This window comes from Oncorhynchus nerka, linkage group LG20, assembly GCF_034236695.1.
Source record: "Oncorhynchus nerka isolate Pitt River linkage group LG20, Oner_Uvic_2.0, whole genome shotgun sequence".
In the NCBI taxonomy this organism is placed as follows: domain Eukaryota; kingdom Metazoa; phylum Chordata; class Actinopteri; order Salmoniformes; family Salmonidae; genus Oncorhynchus; species Oncorhynchus nerka.
The window spans coordinates 70,337,470-70,358,787 of NC_088415.1; the positions used below are offsets into that span (position 1 = coordinate 70,337,470).

General features: G+C 42.3%; 1 protein-coding gene across 2 annotated transcripts in view; it reads left to right on the plus strand.

The window, feature by feature from the left end:
• The window catches only part of LOC115103044 (catenin delta-2-like), a 105,048-nt gene that overhangs the window by 46,448 nt on the left and 37,282 nt on the right, over positions 1-21,318 (plus strand). For both annotated transcript variants that reach the window (XM_065005721.1, XM_065005722.1), the window contains 6 exons: positions 2,654-2,688; positions 3,547-3,663; positions 5,608-5,753; positions 5,919-6,459; positions 7,332-7,475; positions 10,037-10,283. In XM_065005721.1, coding sequence (XP_064861793.1) covers positions 2,654-2,688; positions 3,547-3,663; positions 5,608-5,753; positions 5,919-6,459; positions 7,332-7,475; positions 10,037-10,283 — 1,230 coding nt within the window. The remainder of the gene's footprint in view (positions 1-2,653; positions 2,689-3,546; positions 3,664-5,607; positions 5,754-5,918; positions 6,460-7,331; positions 7,476-10,036; positions 10,284-21,318) is intronic.

The following is a 21,318-nucleotide window of genomic DNA, read 5'->3' on the forward strand; positions in this document are numbered from 1 at the left end:
CTGAGCGATAGTCAATGAACAGCATTCTTACATACAGTGGGGAGAACAAGTATTTGATGCACTGCCGATTTTGCAGGTTTTCCTACTTACAAAGCATGTAGAGGTCTGTCATTTTTATCATAGGTACACTTCAACTGCGAGAGACGGAATCTAAAACTAAAATCCAGAAATTCACATTGTATGATTTTTAAGTAATTAATTTGCATTTTATTGCACGACATAAGTATTTGATCACCTACCAACCAGTAAGAATTCCGGCCCTCACAGACCTGTTAGTTTTTCTTTAAGAAGCCCTCCTGTTCTCCATTCATTACCTGTACTAACTGCACCTGTTTGAACTCGTTACCTGTATAAAATACACCTGTCCACACACTCAATCAAACAGACTCCAACCTCTCCACAATAGCCAACACCAGAGAGCTCTGTAAGGACATCCGGGTTCAATTGTAGACCTGTACAAGGCTGGGATGGGCTACAGGACGATAGGCAAGCAGCAATTATTAGAAAATGGAAGACGTTCAAGATGACGGTCAATCACCCTCGGTCTGGGGCTCCATGCAAGATCTCACCTCGTGGGGCATCAATGATCATGAGGAAGGTGAGGGATCAGCCCAGAACTATACGGCAGGACCTGGTCAATGACCTGAAGAGAGCTGGGACCACAGTCTCAAAGAACCATTAGTAACACACCATGCCGTCATGGATTAAAATCCTGCAGCGCACGCAAGGTCCCCCTGCTCAAGCCAGCGCATGTCCAGGCCCGTCTGAAGTTTGCCAATGACCATCTGGATGATCCAGAGGAGGAATGGGAGAAGGTCATGTGGTCTGATGAGACAAAAATAGAGCTTTTTGGTCTAAACTCCACTTGCTGTGTTTGGAGGAAGAAGAAGGATGAGTTCAACCCCAAGAATGGATGGGGCCATGTATCGCGAGATCTTGGCCAACAACCTCCTTCCCTCAGTAAGAGCATTGAAGATGGGTCGTGGCTGGGTCTTCCAGCATGACAACGACCCGAAAGGGCAACTAAGGAGTGGCTCCGTAAGAAGCATCTCAAGGTCCTGGAGTGGCCTCGCCAGTCTCCAGACCTAAACCCAATAGAAAATCTTTGGAGGGAGCTGAAAGTCCGTATTGCCCAGCGACAGTCCCGAAACCTGAAGGATCTGGAGAAGGTCTGTATGGAGGAGTGGACCAAAATCCCTGCTGCAGTGTGTGCAAACCTGGTCAGGAACTACAGGAAACGTATGATCTCTGTAATTGCAAACAAAGGTTTCTGTACCAAATATTAAGTTCTGCTTTTCTGATGTATCAAATACTTATGTCATGCAATAAAATGCAATTTAATTACTTAAAAATCATACAATGTGATTTTCTGGATTTTTGTTTTAGATTCCATCTCTCACAGTTGAAGTGTACCTATGATAAAAATGACAGACCTCTACATGCTTTGTAAGTAGGAAAAACTGCAAAATCAGCAGTGTATCAAATACTTGTTCTCCCCACTGTAGGTATTCCTCTTGTCCAGATGGGATAGGGCAGTGTGCAGTGCGATGGCGATTGCATCATCTGTGGCTCTGTTGGGGCGGTAAGTAAATTGAAGTTGGTCTAGGGTGTCTGGTAAGGTGGAGGTGATATCATCCTTAACTAGCCTCTCAAAGCACTTCATGATGACAGAAGTGAGTGCTACATCTCTGCTCTGATAAGAGGGAAGCCAGTTGATTTCTCAGTGTGGAGCCATTTTACAAATCAGATAAGGCATCCACTCATGTAGAATTAGAAATGTAGCCTACATAAAATGAAACACCCCTGTCTGTAACCTCAAAATGCTGGCAGAATCATTACAGACAATACTGAAGGTCTCCATAAACAGCAGTGAGTTGCATTTCATTGTTATGTGTTAATTTTGTCTTGCGTGACCTTGCCTTGCTCCTGTAGGTGGTGTTTTCATGGCTACATTGTTAATATGTGTCACCCATCCCATGGCCCATGGGAAAAGGGACAGTAGAGGCACACAGTACCTTGTGATGAAGTGCCGGGATGATTTTTTACTATGGTGTGTCGGGGAGGGGTGGGTGGCGCCTCTGTGGGGAAAAGAGGAATAGGAAGGGGTGGTCGGCAATGGGGGAGAGGAGTGAGGGGGCAGTGGCGGCTTTGAAAGCTTCTCCTCCCAAGACCACGTGTTGTGTACCCCACTCCCCTCCCCCCTGGAGGGAGACCCCGTTCACACTTAGTGCTGCACTGGCTGGCTGGGCTACTCTGACAGAATACACCATGCTGACCATTCTAAAGGAGGAAGGGATCCCTACAGTCAGCCCCACTCCCAGTAATCTCTGCTCTACGGCACTGTAACCTAGTGATGCCACACAGACATACAGATTGGGGACAGAGCCAAGTATTACTGTAGCGGCATCTCACCCAAACCTTATCCTCCTTCTCTGTCTCTAACAGAAAATTCTCATTGCGATGTACACATATATTACAGTTACTGTGAGTTCATGTGGACGTGTACTGAATTCATGGCGATTTTTACATTTTTTATGAAAATGTCCCAGTCACCAGGTAATGCTCAAGGCTGGGTCATTAAGATGCTACGGCAGAGGAAGATGGTTTGCTGTTTTTCTATTCTGACCATGTGCTGTTTCCTTCTTTCTTTCAGTTCAGCGGATGAGAAGTTTCGCTGGAATAACCAAGGTAGGTACATTTTACATCCCATGCATGTAGTTCTGTGTTATGTCACAGAGCACGCGACAACCTCAGTTGAGTTGCATACTTTGAAATGATAGGTGTATCTTGTGAGTAGAGTGGAGTGGACCATGCCTAGCTCCTAGGTGTGGACAGCTGTCATCATTTGTCAGATAGACACAGCTTTGTTGCTGTTCTGTCTTGTCAGTCCGGTGTAAAAATGTGCACATCTAGTTGAGACTATATTGATGGGCTTAGAGCAAAGTATGAACGACAGAACACACCTTTGTCTTCTAAAGTATCAAACACAGGTAGTCTAGGATTTGATCGTTGAAGCGGCGGTGGTCAAAGATTTATGACTGACTGCAAGTCATGTTCAGAATTCTGCTGCTCCTGCTTCTCCTTAGTCACCGACTCTGGGGAAGTTCCACTGATGTTTTGGATGAGATTATAAAAATGTTGCACAAACAGAATTTTCCCTGAGTTAAAACACCAGTAATCATCATCATGACTCTAATAGGGTAGAGGACTAAGTGTCTGCTGCCAGTAGCCTCAGCTTTAGATGAGAGATTAATCCTGATCTTAAACCTCTTGTGTAAGGCTTTAACCCCTTGGCACTGTTTGCCATACTGATGACACTAGACAGAGGACAAGTATGTCAGTTACTGTATGTAAGGACAAACACATAGTCAAGGAGAAGGTACGGCACGGCAGAGACACATTTCAGTGTTTAGTCAAGAGCTTTTTGCTTATCTAGCATGGTCACCACCACCTGGCCGTCAGAGTGTGTCTGTAGTAAACTCTTGCCTCTTTTTAAGGTAACTGAACACTAATCCTGCTTCTCTATTAATTTCTGTGTCTCCACAGACGGACAGAAGGACATTGAGGAAGAACTGACGACCGGCTTGGAGCTGGTGGACTCCTGCATTAGGTCACTCCAGGAATCTGGGATACTTGACTCCCAGGAATTCTCCGCAGGCGACAGTAAGGACCTTATGCAGTGCAGATTCATTTAAAAAAAAACTTTAGGTATATTGTTTAGTACCTTTTAAAGCAGCAGAAACATTGTGAATAAAGTGGTTTGATTTAATTGTTGAATTACATCGTATCCTTACTATAGTTAAGATATTTTCAAATTCACTAGAAATAGACAAATAGCTTGACATGTGCCAAATGAAAACTAAGTTGACTGCAACATTTTTTTTTTTAACTTAGACATGTTTAGAACTGATTATGCTTATCAATATTTAAAATAAATGTCAAGAATTATCTGTATGGAATCGCCTAGATACAGAAATGCTAGGTGATAGGTCTCTCTTTTGTAGAGCCCAGAGTGATATCAATGACTGTTTCAATCAGGAACTATATAGCGCAGGTGTTTGTCTCTTATCACCCCTGCCTTCTGCATTCGAAACAGTTGTTTTCCTTTCACTTTTGAACCCAAATGCCCTCACTTCATTTGATCCAAGCAATGATCTTCATCTTTCCACTAAGAGCCACTGAGAGAGTATTATCTGTCAGGATAGATTCAGTATATGTCAAGGGTTTGATATGGAAATGATGTCTCGCCGAGGTGTCAGCGGCTTCCTTCGGGCATAACAGAGAACACATGTGTACGAGAAACACGCTTTCAAATCAGCCACCGCAAAATAAATTACGTTCATATTCAATCTGTTGAAAAGTGAAGGGAGTTTTGGGGCTAGGAAGGGAGAACATTTTCAGATAATACTAGTTTATGCCCAGTGTGTGTGTATTGGCACGTTTGTGTGTGTACGTACGTGCATGTGCACATCTCATAGACTGTGTTTGCACACATATGTGCACAGCACACCCATCTTACTCCCCTCTCGAGTAGTGAGGCTAAAAATAGCATCTTGATGAAATATTGAAATGTTTTGATACAGAATGCAGGTCGTAGACTAGATGAATAAAGGATCCCCTCCCTGTATATTTCAGGCACCCAGAGCGATCACCACCCCAGGGATATTCCTCTGGTCTGCTAGACTACTTGACTCTACCACACACACCACAAATGAACTCTTCTATGAAAGCTCCTGCAATATTCACTTTCCTTCCTGAAATCCTCTCCCAAAGATTCACTACCATTGACACGATTATGTATTTAGGAAATACCCAATAACTTAACAGCCCGGAGTGGTCGCAGAAACATTTCCGTGGTCATTTCCATACATACAGTGTGTGTGTGTGCCAGCTAGAGGCAGTTATTGGGCACAAGTTGCCAGTGACTCCACGCTAATGTGAAAATGAGGTCGGTGTTGCCAGAACAACATGGATGTGAGAGTAAAAGCAGAGGAAGGTGTGAAGGCAGTCAAGGGAGGAAGTCTTACAGACCTGTGAGCAGTGTAGAGCGCTGAAACAGATCACACTGAAACAGGTTCACAGCATTTTACTTAGTGACTCACAGCTAAATCGCGGAAAATAGTATACTACTATACTGTACATTTGATTTGTTTTTGTGTGTGCAGTAATTGTATTTCGATTTAGAACTGTGTCTTTTATACAAAATATAATATACTGAATCCTATTGCTGATGTAATAAAAATATAGGTCTACGAAAATAAAATGCTGACGTTAGTGTTACTATTTGAATTGAAGGCTAACCTTTATTTTTGGCCTCATTCTGCACCACTTGTGCTCAGTAACTCCCAGTTCCTCCTGATCCATTATGCATGCCCTTACTCTCTCCATTTCTGGGTCTGAGAGAGAGAGAGAGAGAGAGAGGGTAGAGAAAAGCAGAGAGAAAGTATTTGAATTTTAAAGACCCTACAGTACATCAACATTCAACCCTCAGACGTCATATGAGAGACTGGGAGAGAGACTGGTAAAAGAGAGTGTGGGGGATATAGAGACAGAGGGTAAGAGGTTGTCGCAATATTTCAGCTCCACTATTCTCTCTGCCCTAAACAGGACAAGGCCTGCTATCCCAGAGTGCACTACAGCTCAACAATCAGGATGGTTCACTCTCTTACCCAGCCGGTTACCTCAGCAACCAGGCACTAGAGGCCCTGCCCCGCAGTGGCCAGGTGGGAGGGGCAGTCCACAGTTACAACCAGGTGGGTGAGACTTAGAGCCCTGGTCAAAAGTAGTGGACTAAGGAATAGAGTGCCATTTGTAATGGGCGTCTGTCAATGATAATAGCCTCTTTGCTGTATAGTCTGGATTTCAATATGGCATGTGATGTAGGTGTAAGATCTAAGGTTCTTTCTGTGGTTCTCCAGGTGACGTCTAGCCGTGCGGCCCAGCTAGCTGCCAGTGTAGACTCCTCCCAGTCCAGAGAGTCGTTTGCCCAGGGCCATGGCAGCGCCTTCCACATGCCTGACGCCCCGCCAACTCCTTCCATGTACTACTCTTGCTCCACCCTGCCTGCCCAACGTGTGAGCTCCCCCCACTCCATGCAGGCCGTGGGCTCTCCCACCAAGCTTCAGCGCCTGGGCTCTGCCTCTGACATGCCCAGCTACGCCACCCTGCAGCGAGTCTCCTCGCCCAAGCAGTCCCCCAGCCGGCTGGCCAAGTCCTACAGCACCAGCTCCCCCATAAACATGGTAGTTGGGTCTGCTGGGCTGTCCTCCACTTCCCCGCTGCACATGGCTTCTTCAGGCAACGCCTCGGGCTCATCCCCACTCCATCAATTCAGCTCTACCGTGGGTAACTACGCTACCCTGTCCCCCACCAAGCGCATGCAGCACTCCTCGGACCAGTACAAGATCTCCCACGAGCTGTATGCAAACGCCACCCTCGGGAGGCCTGGCAGCCTGGCAGGTGGGTGCACAGGCTCAGACAGAGAGAAACTGTCTTTATATACAAAACATTAAAAACACTTTCCTAATACTGAGTTGCATTCCCCCCTTGCCCTCAGAAATTACTACATTCGTGAGGCATGGACTCTACAAGGCGTTGAAAGCATTCCACAGGGATGCAGGCTCATGTTGACTCCAATGCTTCCCACAGTTGTGTCAAGTTGGCTGGATGTCCTTTGGCTGGTGGACCATTCTTGATAAACATGGGAAACTGTTGAGCGTAAAAAAAACAGCAGTGTTGCAGTTCTTGACACAAACTGGTGTGCCTGGCACCTGCTACCATACCCCGTTCAAATTCACATAAATATTTTGTCTTGCCCATTCACCCTCTTGAGTGGAACACATACACAATCCATGTTTCAATTGTCTCAAGGCTTAAGAATCCTTCTTTAACCCATCTCCTCCCCTTCACCTACACTGATTGAAGTGGATTTAACAAGTGACATCAATAAGGGATCATAGCTTTCACCTGGATTAACGTGACCAGTCTATGTCATGGAAAGAGCAGGTGTTCATAGTGTTTTGTACACTCAGTGTATATATCATGTCTAAAAATGTGTTTTTTTCTATGGGCTCAGCAGTCTTTTATGTATATATGTTTTCTCAAATTACTCTAAAAGCTGTAGTTAATGGACTTGATAATACTAGATATTATTAACCATGTTTGGAACACAGGAGGATGCTGGTTTTATGGAAACCATGTGTTCAATACCATTCCATTTATTCTGTTCCAGCCATTACTATGAGCCCGTCTTCACCATTTAAGGTGCCACTAGCCTCCTGTGGTTTGGAACCACGTAATGATGTTTCCTATGTTTTTGTTGTGGTGTTCAGGATCCAGGGGCTCTTATAGCAGCCAGCACAGTCACCTGGGCTCCGAGCTGCGACCTCTCCAGTCTCCTGAGCACCACATTGACCCCATTTATGAGGACAGGGTCTACCAGAAGCCTTCTATCAGGAGTCTCAATCAGAACCAGGGTGAGTCAGATGGTCCAGAACCCCTGCCCTACTGCGCTGGGCATCCCCTTATATTTGACTAGGCTTTTGTCAGGCTCACCTTCTTCTTTTGACCAACTAAATGTTAATATTCCACTGTTGGTTTCAAGAGGGTTATCATTCAATGAGAGGTTCAAGAGCCAAATGCGTTCTCAGTAGAGACTTATATTTGATTGGTTCTTTGAAGTTCTGTGTCAGCACTTGATTAGTCCTTGATAGGGAGAATTTACTTAAAGCAACGATACATTGTATAATGTCAGAATTAGATGGGAATGAAGCAAACACAGCATGCCCAAAAGGTAAGGAAGCAGGTATTTCAACAGTCAATGCCCCACATTTAGATGATTATTCAGGTGGAACTTAGGTGGGCCTTTAAACTGTGGTTTTCCTGCAAATAACGCTAATGATCAAAAACAACATTAGCGTTTTTATCACTCCATCAGATCGTTTATCTCAATTTTTCAGTTCAGTTATGCAAATCCGATTAGTATCTTGATAGCAATCACAATCACATAACATTAGATAATTAGATATTAGACAGAAATAAATCTAAATTATTCCCGCAGAATTTAAACTCAAGCGTTGAAAACTGAGTTGGAGGCACCCACCATGGTCAAATGCATTCCACAGTATTTAGCCTAATGCTTTCTTTAATGAGCATGTGTATCCCCTCCACAGAAATTCCGCCTCACGTCACTGCATATGATGAAATCCTACTATACGATCTGAAAAGCTTTGTAGTTTCTTAACGGCTAGGGAATTGGAGTTACAATCTTGCTTCCTGTTTGTAAAGACTGCAGGCTACTAAATTATGAAAGACCTGAGGGAATAGTGTGATTCTTACTGGTGTTTCATTGAGCATGGGTTGAGATGGTACAGATTGTGCATGAAGGCTGTTGGCTCATATCCTCACAGCCTTCTGTACAGTACTGTATCCATCCTCTGCTCATGCTCAACCTAATCTTTTATTTTATTTTTAATCTTTATTTAACTAGGCAAGTCAGTTAAGAACAAATTCTTATTTTACAATGACAGCCTACCGGGGAACAGTGGGTTAACTGCTTTGTTCAGGGGCAGAACGACTGGCCCAACTCTCTAACCTCTAGGCTACCTGTCACCCCATCTTTCACCACCTTCAGGCAAGCGTCTGGGCAAAATGTTGCATCTAGTGGTTTAATGTTGTTTTTTCTAATTTGGTTGTCCAAAAAACATCAAATACATAACTAACATAAAATATCACATAACAAATTGAGATGAGACACCATTTGTTTCTGTGATTATATACATTTCCAACCCTCATACAACATTCATCCAATGTGAATTGGTCTGATATTCCATTTGTCCGACTATAGTACAACTACGAGCTGCTCATGTGGAAAGTTTCAATGTGTGGAGCCGAGGTCATGGCTCTTAGGGAGGAGGAAGTCATGTACAAGCTGCTACACTGTAACTCTATTCACCTCTCACACTGTCTGCAGGCAGGCAGGCTGGCAGGCAGGCAGTGCTCCTCAGAGATAGATAGAGGCCTTCTACCTACATGGTCAGGATTATCAGTAGAAGCATCTCTGCCAATTTCAGACTGGACTCACAGTTCAAGTGCTTTAGAGATACATCAAGGTGCATGGCAATACGTGAGAGAATAGTGTTTCAACCCAAGGCTTTGCTCAAGCTATTTTTCCCGAATATTTACATGTTCAAAATAGCATTGAATTACATTTATGTAAGAGGAGTGTCTTATGTAGGCCCTTATAGATTATTTTCAGCTAGTACCTGTCATTGATTTTCTTAAAAAGCAAAGTCTTCACAGACAGAAAACATAGTTGTCAGAGGCCATCCTTGGACTTTGATATGAAATTGTTAGCTATTCATCACTGTCCCCCAATGAATCCTTCTGACATTGATTTTTAACAACATAATACTGTCTGGAAATTAAAGTGTTCTGTGTTCAAGGTCATGTTTATGGCACTCGGGTAGATTATGAAAACACACACACAAAATATAACTTTTCACAGTGAACTGCTGACCAAAGCCCTTTCAATATTCTGAGAGAGATCAATCAGTTGGGTTGTGTTAGAGTGAATAGTCATCTATCTACAGAATGCCCACTTCTTGTCATGGCCATTTGGTCAATTATGGGATAATTTGACAAGGCACTAACTTTAATTTGACAAAGTGACATTTGGTGCATTCCTTCGTCATAATTCATATAAGATAACTGTCCTGAAAGTTAGTATTTTTTCCAGACACATACATTTGCGTTTTTTCCAGACACTTTTTTATTTTTCTGGTTTTCTGTCTATATTATAGTTTCTTAGTAGAGGCTGCTGGGAAGTATTGAAATTAATTTAATTAAATGATCCTTTTTGGCCTTCTTTTGACTTTGCTTTTGCCTTCTTGTTCCCCTCTTCTTTCTCTGGTGGTTGGCTGTTCTGTTTCTCTTCTCACTGTGTGTTCTTACTCATTCCTCTGCCTAGACCCAGTAAACCAGTTTTGTGAACAGGTCCTGAACTTTCTGCTCTGTCCCTACTTCCCTCCTGCCATAGCCCCGTCTTCCCCTGGTGTTGACTCCACCCCCTTGCAGCGTACAGGCAGCCAGAACGCCTCAGGCACTTTGCCATACCAGAGAAGCAGCTTTGCCACTGCCTCTGCTGCGGACTACTCCAACCCGTACCGCACCCTCCAGTTCTGCCCATCTACCGAGTCTCCCTACAGCAAGTCAGGCCCCGCCCTTCCCCCGGAGGCCGCACTGGCCCGCTCACCTTCTGTCGACAGTATCCAGAAGGATCCCAGGTAAGTGCCGCTATAGCACTGCCGTTTAAAACACACTTCTCTTTCAGTCATGCCACTGAGTATGGAGCACACATCCACAACACATCACTGCCTCCCAATATCTCCTCAGTTTGATTTGAAGTCCTGTCGGTACCACTATGCCTTGAATGACACCACCACTGTTATTTGGAGGGCACATGAAGCTTGTGTTAAACCTTACCTTCTCCCTTCACATTGTGTTGTTGAAACGTTTGTGTGTGTGAGTGTGCGTGTGTGTGTGTCATAAAGTGTTTCACTGGGAGAGCCTTGATTCATAAGCTGTATTGCTGTACTATCAGAGTTGCTTTTGTTTGGGTCTGATCAAGGAGTTTATTCCTTTAGAGCAAACATAAAAACCGTACTGTCAATGCCAGTAACAACAACAACATGTTTAATCACTAGGAATACACACCAATTAAAGAGTTATCCTAGAAAACAGGAATACAAGAATCTGTGTTTGCATTCTCTACAATTTCATTACTGATTTATCTTGTTCAGTTTTCTTCATTCACCATCCCTGTACTGTTTGTTTATTTTAGTTTCTTTCCTTTTTCACATTGCACCTTTCTGCCGTAGCTCTGGCATTATGTTGGCGTTTGCACACTCTTTCAGTGGATTTACTTGTGATGATGCATTGCATTGACTGGCTGCAACCAACTTCACAACATGCACAGTCAATTACAGTAATCTCCAAATGAGAAGGTCTTCTCTTTTATTTGGTTACTTCATATTCATTATTGTTAAAGGGTGGGTCTCACCAAAACAGTTCTCCAATCTTTCCTCATTTCAGTTCATTGTGGAAAAACTAGGCCAGTATTGTGCATAGCGAAGCAATGAAATTACAGAAATTGATTAAGTGTTTTAATGAATAATGTTCAAAATCGGCAAGCGAAACAACATTTTACTCAACAAATACTTAAACGCAATTAAGGATGTTATATTTGGTTGACTATGTACAGGTAACTGCCAAAATAAAGGAAACACCAAATAGGGTCTTAATAGGGCGTTGGGCCACCACAAACCGGCAGAAGAGCTACAATGAGCCATGGCATACATTCTACAAGTGGCTAGAACTCTATTGGAGGGATGTGGCACCATTATTCAATGAGAAATTCCATCATTTGGTGTTTTGTTGATGTTGGTGGGAAACGTTGTCTCAGGCGCTGCTCCAGTATCTCCCCTAAGTGTTCAACTGAGTTGAGATCTGGTGACTGAAACACACACACACAGACACACATACATGCGCACACACACACACACACTCTTTAAACCCCCTATGGTCCTTTGAGACCCCTCTTTCATGGTAGCCAAAATAATGGGCAACTGGGCATTTTTATACAAGACCCTAAGCATGATGGGATGTTAATTGCTTAATTAACTCAGGAACCACACTTGTGTGGAAGTACCTGTTTTCAATATACAGTACATTGTATCCCTCATTTACTCCTTTATTTTGGCAGTTGCATGTATCTGTAAGTGAAAACCTTTTACTGCAGTGGGCTAAATCAGGGTCACAGAGTGTTTTTTGGTAGTCTTAAACAAATATACTTGGAAACAATAGTATGCACCTCACACACATGGTTATGGGACGCCTGTACCATGTCAGAAATACACTGACTATACCAAACATTAGGAACACCTTCCTTGATATTGAGGGCAGGGACTCTACAAGGTGTCGAAAGTGTTCAACAGGGATGCTGGCCCATGTTGACTCCAATGCTTCCCACAGTTGTGTCAAGTTGGCTGGATGTCCTTTGGGTGGTGGACCATTCTTGATACACACTGGAAACTGTTGAGCATGAAAAACACAGCAGCGTTGCAGTTCTTGACACAAACCGGTGTACCTGGCAAACCGGTGCGCCTTTACCTCGTTCAAAGGCACTTCGATCTTTTGTCTTGCCCATTCACCCTCTGAATGGCACGCATACACAATCCATGTCTCATGTCTACACTGATTGAAGTGGATTTAACAAGTGACATCAATAAGGGATCATGGCTTTCACCTGGATTCACCTGGTCAGTCTACGTCATGGAAAGAGCAGGTATCCTTAATGTTTTGTATACTCAGTGTAGTGTTGAAATGTATTCAATTTTGAGTTTGCATCCCAATATTACACTTTATATACATCACAAAAGACTGAAATATAACAAAACCGTTTGACATAGAAACACCGGATAAAAAAAAATATGATACAAAAATGATAGTTTATTAATTATGAAATTATGAAAAATATGAGTAACATTCCACCCATGAGTCCACGAGAGGGTGATTTGGTCATTTGACTGCAGGAAAGGGCTACAACTTTCCGAATGGTCAATGGTTGTTTGCAGGGTATAATCAATGTCACTATTTAGCAGAGAATCCTCAACCATAGGAAAGCTTATTCGTAAAACATATATCCAGATGTAAGTAAGACAATAATACGATTGCTAGAACGGGTCTCTCCACAAACCATGATGATGGTTCTGATTACTGAACAACCCTTAATTTGTCTAGCTGATAGACAATGGTGAATGTGCAGGAAGATGTCAAAAGTAAGAAATTACATCATTATTTTAGCATCATCCTCCTAGTTTTTAAACTGTAGCGTGTGAAATCATTCAATGTGCCAATAAATCAGCACAATCTACTTTTTAGTTTTTTCAAATTGCCGGCAGCTTAAAGCTAACATTGGGATCATGTATGCTGTGCTAATGACTATACACAAAAAAAGAGTAACAGAGGGAAATGTACAATACGGTGAATTTAGCAATACAAGGAATGTGTGGTAAGTGCATGGGGCTGCCATCTTTATGCACCTCTGCTATTGATCCTCACATTTCTTGATTTTTGTAAGACCCCCTCCTTAATGGACTCCCATCGACCACAATCAAATCATCTTAGTGCATGTTCTGAATCCAGTGCAAGTGTGTAATATGAAAAGTGTTGAGAAAGAAAGACAGTCAAATGAGTATTATTTTTATTCTTGTCAAGCTCCTTTGTGCGAGACACCCACCTACCTTTTTTTTCTTTCTGCCTGTCTCCTGATAGGTACGACCCTGAATTCCTTGTCTGGAATCAAAATCAAGCCGAGCAAAGAATGACAAAGTAATCCAGCATTTTATTTACGTATTTCTATCTCTTATTCACTGAATCTGTCTTTCATGTCTACTACACAAAATGCCAGGCACATCTCCTTACCAATGAAAGAGCATGAATGAGAATAGTTCAATTCTATTTTCCATTGCATTGTCTTCTCAACTACTTAAAGTAGCTACTTCACTGAGAGATTAAGAGATGTGTTATTCACTTTACTTCCAATTGAGCTCAGGCGAAGGTTGCACTAGGGGTCCATGTCCAACAAATTATATTTCCTTCTCACAAATGCACAGTATACATTACTTATGTATCTATTTGGCTTCAGGTTTCTCAAGTTAACTTTTCAGGCTTATCTAGTATTTGATGGTAAAGATGTGACATTGTGACGTCCGTTACTCTTTAGTGAATGAAGCTATAAGGAGTTTCTGACAGCAGTTCGAAGCTTTTTGGGTAGGCTACGGGTACTGGCTGATTGTGTTAGTAGGATAGTGACAGTATTGTCCAACGATCATCCATTTTCTTCTTCGTTTTACATCCTTCATCATCATTTTTCACTCATTGTTTTTGAAATGTGCTTCATCATCCAAAGATTTACTGAGACTTGGTCGGTAATTGAGGGCAGAATCCAGGAATTTAGACTGTCACTTTTGCAGTATGTTATCATTCTCCCTTTATGCAATCTTTCTCAACTAATACTCATTTTAGTACATATATGATATATCGTGTAGTGTGACTGACCGACATCTATGGCCCACATAGGCTAGTAGAAACAATATGCGATTCCCATTCACTGACTAGTAATCCATACAGATTAGCACATGATATGTTTTATGGCCTATTTTTTGGGGCAGGTTGACATTTATTGGGATGAATTTTGTCCTGGAGGCAGAGCTAAGCGATTTCCACTAGATGGGCCAGCTGCTAAGTCAAAATTGGCTACATAGCCTATTGAAAAATTGGTTTTAATTTAAGGTTAAGGCATAAGGTTAGCAGTATGGTTAATGTTAGGGTTAGGTTTAAAATCTGATTTTAAGACTTTGTGGATGTGCCAGCTCAAATCAAATCAAATCAAATTGTATTTGTCACATACACATGGTTAGCAGATGTTAATGCGAGTGTAGCGAAATGCTTGTGCTTCTAGTTCCGACAATGCAGTGATAACCAACAAGTAATCTAACTAACAATTCTAAAACTACTGTCTTATACACAGTGTAAGGGGATAAAGAATATGTACATAAGGATATATGAGTGAGTGATGGTACAGAGCAGCATACAGTAGATGGTATCGAGTACAGTATATACATATGAGATGAGTATGTAGACAAAGTAAACAAAGTGGCATAGTTAAAGTGGCTAGTGATACATGTATTACATAAGGATGCAGTCGATGATGTAGAGTACAGTATATACGTATGCATATGAGATGAATAATGTAGGGTAAGTAACATTATATAAGGTAGCATTGTTTAAAGTGGCTAGTGATATATTTACATCATTTCCCATCAATTCCCATTATTAAAGTGGCTGGAGTTGGGTCAGTGTCAATGACAGTGTGTTGAAGCATGTGGGAACAGCAGACTGGTATAGGGATTGATTGAATATGTCCGTAAACACACCGGCCAGCTGGTCTGCGCATGCTCTGAGGGCGCGGCTGGGGATGCCGTCTGGGCCTGCAGCCTTGCGAGGGTTAACACGTTTAAATGTCTTACTCACCTCGGCTGCAGTGAAGGAGAGACCGCATGTTTTCGTTGCAGGCCGTGTCAGTGGCACTGTATTGTCCTCAAAGCGGGCAAAAAAGTTATTTAGTCTGCCTGGGAGCAAGACATCTAGTCACTAGACTGCAGAGCTGCTTCCAGTATGAGTCATCCCAATAAATGCCAACCTGCGATGTCTTATCCCCAAGACTACAGTGATGTGTGGGATTCAAAGTACAGTGCATTCGAAAAGTATTTAGACCACTTCACCTTTTCCCCATTTTGTTACATTACAGCCTTATTCTAAAACAGGTTTTTAGAAATGTTTGCAAATGTATATACAAAAAAATATATATATATATCACAATTACATAAGTATTCAGACCCTTTACTTAGTACTTTGTTTATGTACCTTTGGCAGCGATCAAATTACAGCCTTGAGTCTTCTTGGGTATGACGCTACAAGCTTGGCACACCTGTATTTGGGGAGTTTATCCCATTCTTATATGCAGATCCTCTCAAGCTCTGTCAGGTTGGATGGGGAGCGTCGCTGAACAGGTTCAAGTTCAGGTTCAAGTTCGGGCTCTGGCTGGGCCGCTCAAGGACATTCAGAGACTTGTTCGAAAGCCACTCCTGCATTGCCTTGGCTGTGTGCTTAGGGTCATTGTCCTGTTGGAAGGTGAACTTTCACCCCAGGCTGAGGTCCTGTGCTTCCTGGAGCAGGTTTTCAAGGATCTTTCCTTTTACTGAGGAGTGTCTTCCGCCAGGCCACTCTACCATAAAGGCCTGATTGGTGGAGTACTGCAGAGATGGTTGTCTTTCTGGAAGGTTCTCCCATCTCCACAGAGGAACTCTGGAGCTCTGTCAGAGTGACCATCGGGTTCTTGGTCACCTCCCTAACCAAGGTTATTCTCCCCTCGTTGGTCAGTTTGGCCGGGCGGCCAGCTCTAGGAAGAGTATTGGTGGTTCCAAGCTTCTTCCATTTAAGAATGATGGAGGCCACTGTGTTCTTGGGGACATTCAATGCTGCAGATGCACTGTCAACTGTGGGAGCTTATATAGACAGGTGTATGCCTTTCCAAATTACATTTACATTTACATTTAAGTCATTTAGCAGACGCTCTTATCCAGAGCGACTTACAAATTGGTACATTCACCTTATGACATCCAGTGGAACAGTAGTGCATCTAAATCTTTTAAGGGGGGGGGTGAGAGGGATTACTTTATCCTATCCTAGGTATTCCTTAAAGAGGTAAATCATGTCCAATCAATTGAATTTACCACAGGTGGACTCCAACCAATCTCAAGAATGAGCAATAGAAACAGGAGCTCAATTCCGGGTCTTATATCAAAGGGTCTGAATACTTATGTAAATAAGGTATTTCTGTTTTTTTTTAAATGATACATTTCCAAACATGTCTAAACCTGTTTATTCACTTTGTCGTTATGTGGTATTGTGTGTAGATGTATTTAATCAATTTTCGAATAAGGCTGTAATGCAACAAAGTGTGGAAAAAGTCAAGGGGTCTGAATACTTTCCCGAATGCACTGTATGTTAGTAGTTGTAATGTAAGTGCTGTCTTCTATCATGCAAAGTATGATGGTACTGTCTTGTATGGTATGCATGATAGAAAAATATGGCTCATAAATAAACCCAGGAACCATTACTGGCAGTGTGTGTGTGCATTCTTACCAAAGCTATGGCACAGAGATAATGCTCACGTTGTGGAGGTGAACACATTTTAACATCCATACATTCATTTGACATCTGTCACACATGTACAGCATTTAACCCTTAGCACTTTGTCGTTCTTTGAAAAGCTTAGTCTATGGAGCTCATTGATAGCCTCTATCCAATACTGTTTAGACAGGAGGACTGTGGATGGATTAAAGCAACAAAGGAAGCAGAGAAGCAAGTTACTCATGAAAGTGTTTGTTTAAACGCCGTCCACACTTGACTGGCACAGCTAAACTAGAACATTGAATGAGGGCAATTACATGGACTATTGCACTTCAACAGTGTTCCCTTGTACAATGTTTATACCGTTAGCTGCTCTTCAGTCTTGTCTATCAAGTCTGCACAACCAGTCATCATCTGATATTGTGGCCAAGTTAACACATGGTTAATTACAGATACTAACATATTTATACGATGGAACTCATTAGTATTTGAATGGATCGGTCAGCTTTGTTACATCTGTCACATTGTAAAGGTCTGTCAGATTGTATAGTTTTTCTTTATTGTGAAGCTGAACCAAAATAATCATAAATGTTTTCGATAATGTTTGTTGGATGATTTTACATCATTGTGTCTCATCGACAATAGAACTATACTGTGTTTTTACATCTGATATCACCTTTTGCCAAATAATGAAGTTATGCACGTTGAATGACTGTGTGTGTCTTCCAATCTGAAAGGCCCCATCTGTCTGTGTATTTGAGTGATTGCATGAGTCATCAATAATATGTTTCCTTTCCCTCTGTGTTATTTCTCTGTGGTGGAAGGCAGCCGGGGTTGCTTACAGTTTTGACGTGTCTGTTGTGTTCACTCTATTGTACAAGCCTTAAGTCTTAGGAAATATAATTTGGGCCCAAGACAGTAGTCAACAACATACTCAGTTAAAATGTCTACCCCATTCCCATGGTCTTTAATTACAATGCCCAACCACGCATTTAGAATACATCATTTATAAGGGGGGGTTGTTTGATGGCATTCAAGAATGGCATTCTGTATTCTGGTGCAAATATTCCCAGCTATGGAGCCGACAGATAAGTTCACCTGGCTGCCTTTGAACAAAGCCCTGAATGACGAGCTGTCTGCGACCATAGGAGTTAGTTTCAATCCAGTGACTCGCCATATTTTACTACTACTGAGGGGATTCAGCCTGAGCCTCAGCTCCACTGCCAACCTGGGACGTTTTGCTGTATGATTTTTAGAGATGACATGAGGGAGACCTTGAGAAAATGACTACAATAGCATGTGCTCTTACAAAATGAGTGGCGTTTTAAAGTTAAAAGCTACCATTTTAGTCCTCAGTAAAGGAAGGCTGTTGGAAGGCCAACTTAGGGAGTTGACTACTCTTCACACTTCACTACTCTAGAATGCATGCTATAGACATGCCAGTCTGCTATCCCAATGCTGTGTGAGCGAGAGCTCGTCGACTTGGCCGGCTCGGTTGTAAATCAGCAGATTCTTTGATCAGTCAGTCGTTTGTTCCTGAGAGGATGAAGCTCATCACTGTGAATCAGTCCATTTGGATCCCAGCTATGTAACTCATGTGAAGTGTTATGCAAACCGCTCTCTTCTGCTTCAAAGCGCTGAGATGGAAATACACACATAGACAACATTTCAGAAACTACAGTACCAACACTGATAAATAGATAAAAAGAGAAATATACAGTGCCTTCAGAAAGTATTCATACCCCTTGACTTTTTCCACATTTTGTTGTTACAAAGTGGGATTAAAATGGATTTTATTGAATTTCTTTGTCAACGATCTACACAAAATACTCTTTTGTCAAGGTAGAAGAACAATTCTGACATTTTGTAAAAAATGAAATGAAAAAACCCCCACTAATACTATATATCTTAATGAGATGAGTATTTAACCCCCTGAGTCAATACATGTTAGAGTAAGTCTCTTAAGAGCTTTCCACAACTGGTTTGTGCAACATTTGCCATCATTTGCCACTTTTAAAAATTCTTCTAGCTCTGTCAAATTGGTTGTTGATCATTGCTAGACAACCATTTTCAGGTCTTGCCATAGATTTTCAAGCATATTTAAGTCAAATCTGTAACTTGGCCACTCAGGAACATTCACCGTCGTCTTGGTAAGAAACTCCAGTGTAAATTTGACCTTGTGTTTTACGATATTGTTCTGCTGAAAGGTGAATTTATCTACTAGTGTCTGGTGGAAAGCTCGCCAGTCCTTAACGATTACAAGCATACCCATAACATGATGCAGCCACCACTATGTTTGAATATACAATATGGAGAGTGGTACTCAGTGGTGAGTTGTGTTGGATTTGCACCAAACATATCGCTTTGTATTTAGGACCTAAAGTTAATTTCTTTGACACATTTCTTGCATTTTTACTTTAGTGCCTTACTGCAACCAGGATTCATTTTTAATTCAGGCTGTAACACAACAAAATGTGGAAAAAGTCAAGGGGTATGAATACTTTCTGAAGGTACTGTACATGTATGGAATTAGAGTAAAATAAAATGTACTAACCAAAGTTAGCATATGATGTTTTCAGATCATTTGACTGAGCGAGGCTTCTCTCTTTTATAGCTTTCAGGGCTGGGGTGTGAGATTAAAGAGGGAGGATGAGATGAGATGTGAGGACAGTGGCATTATCATAGGCGGTTACACAGCCGTTTGGATGAATAATGGTCCTTGGGTAATTTTCTAATGAAGAAGTGAACTGGCAAACACAGCACTGGAGTCCCTGAGGAATCGATGAGCCTACGCAACCTTTGTGGCTGTGGCTGTGGCTCTGGTTATGTGATGAGGGTGAGAGGCTGGATTTGATCATACTGCCGCCCGCTGCAGTTAGTGTCCCCTAATATTCACGATTCAGTGTCCGAGTCGTACATCCGTCTTTGTCCTCTTGAAAGGCCAATGCGGTTAAGGAAAAACAGTCATTGGAGCTGAAAAGCGTGGCTACGCGGAGGGCAATGAATGAGTACAATGAATATACGGTACATCAATTCAGGCCAGTACTAGTGTACGGTACAAGATAAGCAGCATTAATGTTTTTCATATGCTGCTCTGTGCATTGGGATGCATCGTTTGTTTCTTTTATTTACTGCTATTCTGTAAGATTCAATAGTAAAGTAATGCATGTCTGACTGTGTTCTAGATAGGGAGATGCAGTGGTCATAGGCCAGTGTGTGTCTGTGCGCGCGCACGTGTATCCTTGCGTGTGTGTATGTGTGCATGTGTGTGTGTTTGAGTGCAAATGAGGGTGCGTGTATGCGCACGTGAGTGCATGCGTGTACATACATGTGTATGTGAGTTCTTGGGGATGTTGGTTTGAGGACTCCCCCGCTGAGGCTAATCCAGTCTGATTGGCCACATCTCAGACACTACAACACGGAGTACGGCCACTAGAGTCCTATTCTGAGCTCTACCCTCTCTCTGATGCTGTAAATAAGAGCCATAGCCTCCATTTTAATGGTTGGACCTGGACGCTCTTGTAGTGGTCCATTTATGTTCACTTCATCCACCCCCGGTGTCTGTCTGGCTGACTGGGCGATCTGAGAGCTTTGCGTAACATTCGGTTTCAGAGCCTCCTAATTTATCCCAATACATGTGGGCTAAACAGTTAAACTAACACAGACATAGGTCTGAAATGGCATCCGATTCCCTATATAGTGCACTACTCTTGACCATCAAATCAAATTTATTTATATAGCCCTTCGTACATCTGATATCTCAAAGTGCTGTATAGAAACCCAGCCTAAAACCCCAAACAGCAAGCAATGCAGGTGTAGAAGCACAGTGGCTAGGAAAAACTCTCTAGAAAGGCCAAAACCTAGGAAGAAACCTAGAGAGGAACCAGGCTATGTGGGGTGGCCAGTCCTCTTCTGGCTGTGCCGGGTGGAGATTATAACGGAACATGGCCAAGATGTTCAAATGTTCATTAATGACCAGCATGGTCAAATAATAATAATCACAGGCAGAACAGTTGAAACTGGAGCAGCAGCACGGCCAGGTGGACTGGGGACAGCAAGGAGTCATGCCAGGTAGTCCTGAGGCATGGTCCTAGGGCTCAGGTCCTCTGAGAGAGAGAAAGAAAGAGAGAATTAGAGAGAGCATACTTAAATTCACACAGGACACCGGATAAGACAGGAGAAGTACTCCAGATATAACAAACTGACCCTAGCCCCCCGACACATAATGCCTAGGACTCTGGTCAAATGAAGTGCACTATAGTGCCTTCAGAAAGTATTCATACCCTTTGTCTTGTTCCACATTTTGTTGTGTCCTAGCCTGAATTCAAAATGGATTACATTTATTTATTTTTCTCACCCATCTACACACAATACCCCATAATGACAAAGTGAAGACATGTTTTTTTTAAATAAGAAAAAATGAAAAAGCTGACAAAGGCCTTGAGGCCGATACATAAAGCTTAATAAAGAGCAGTCATTTTAGCCAGAGCTGTTTGCGTGTTTCTTATTTTTTCTCTCATGTATTTTCATATAAAAGTCCCAAAATTGATGTATCACTCACAG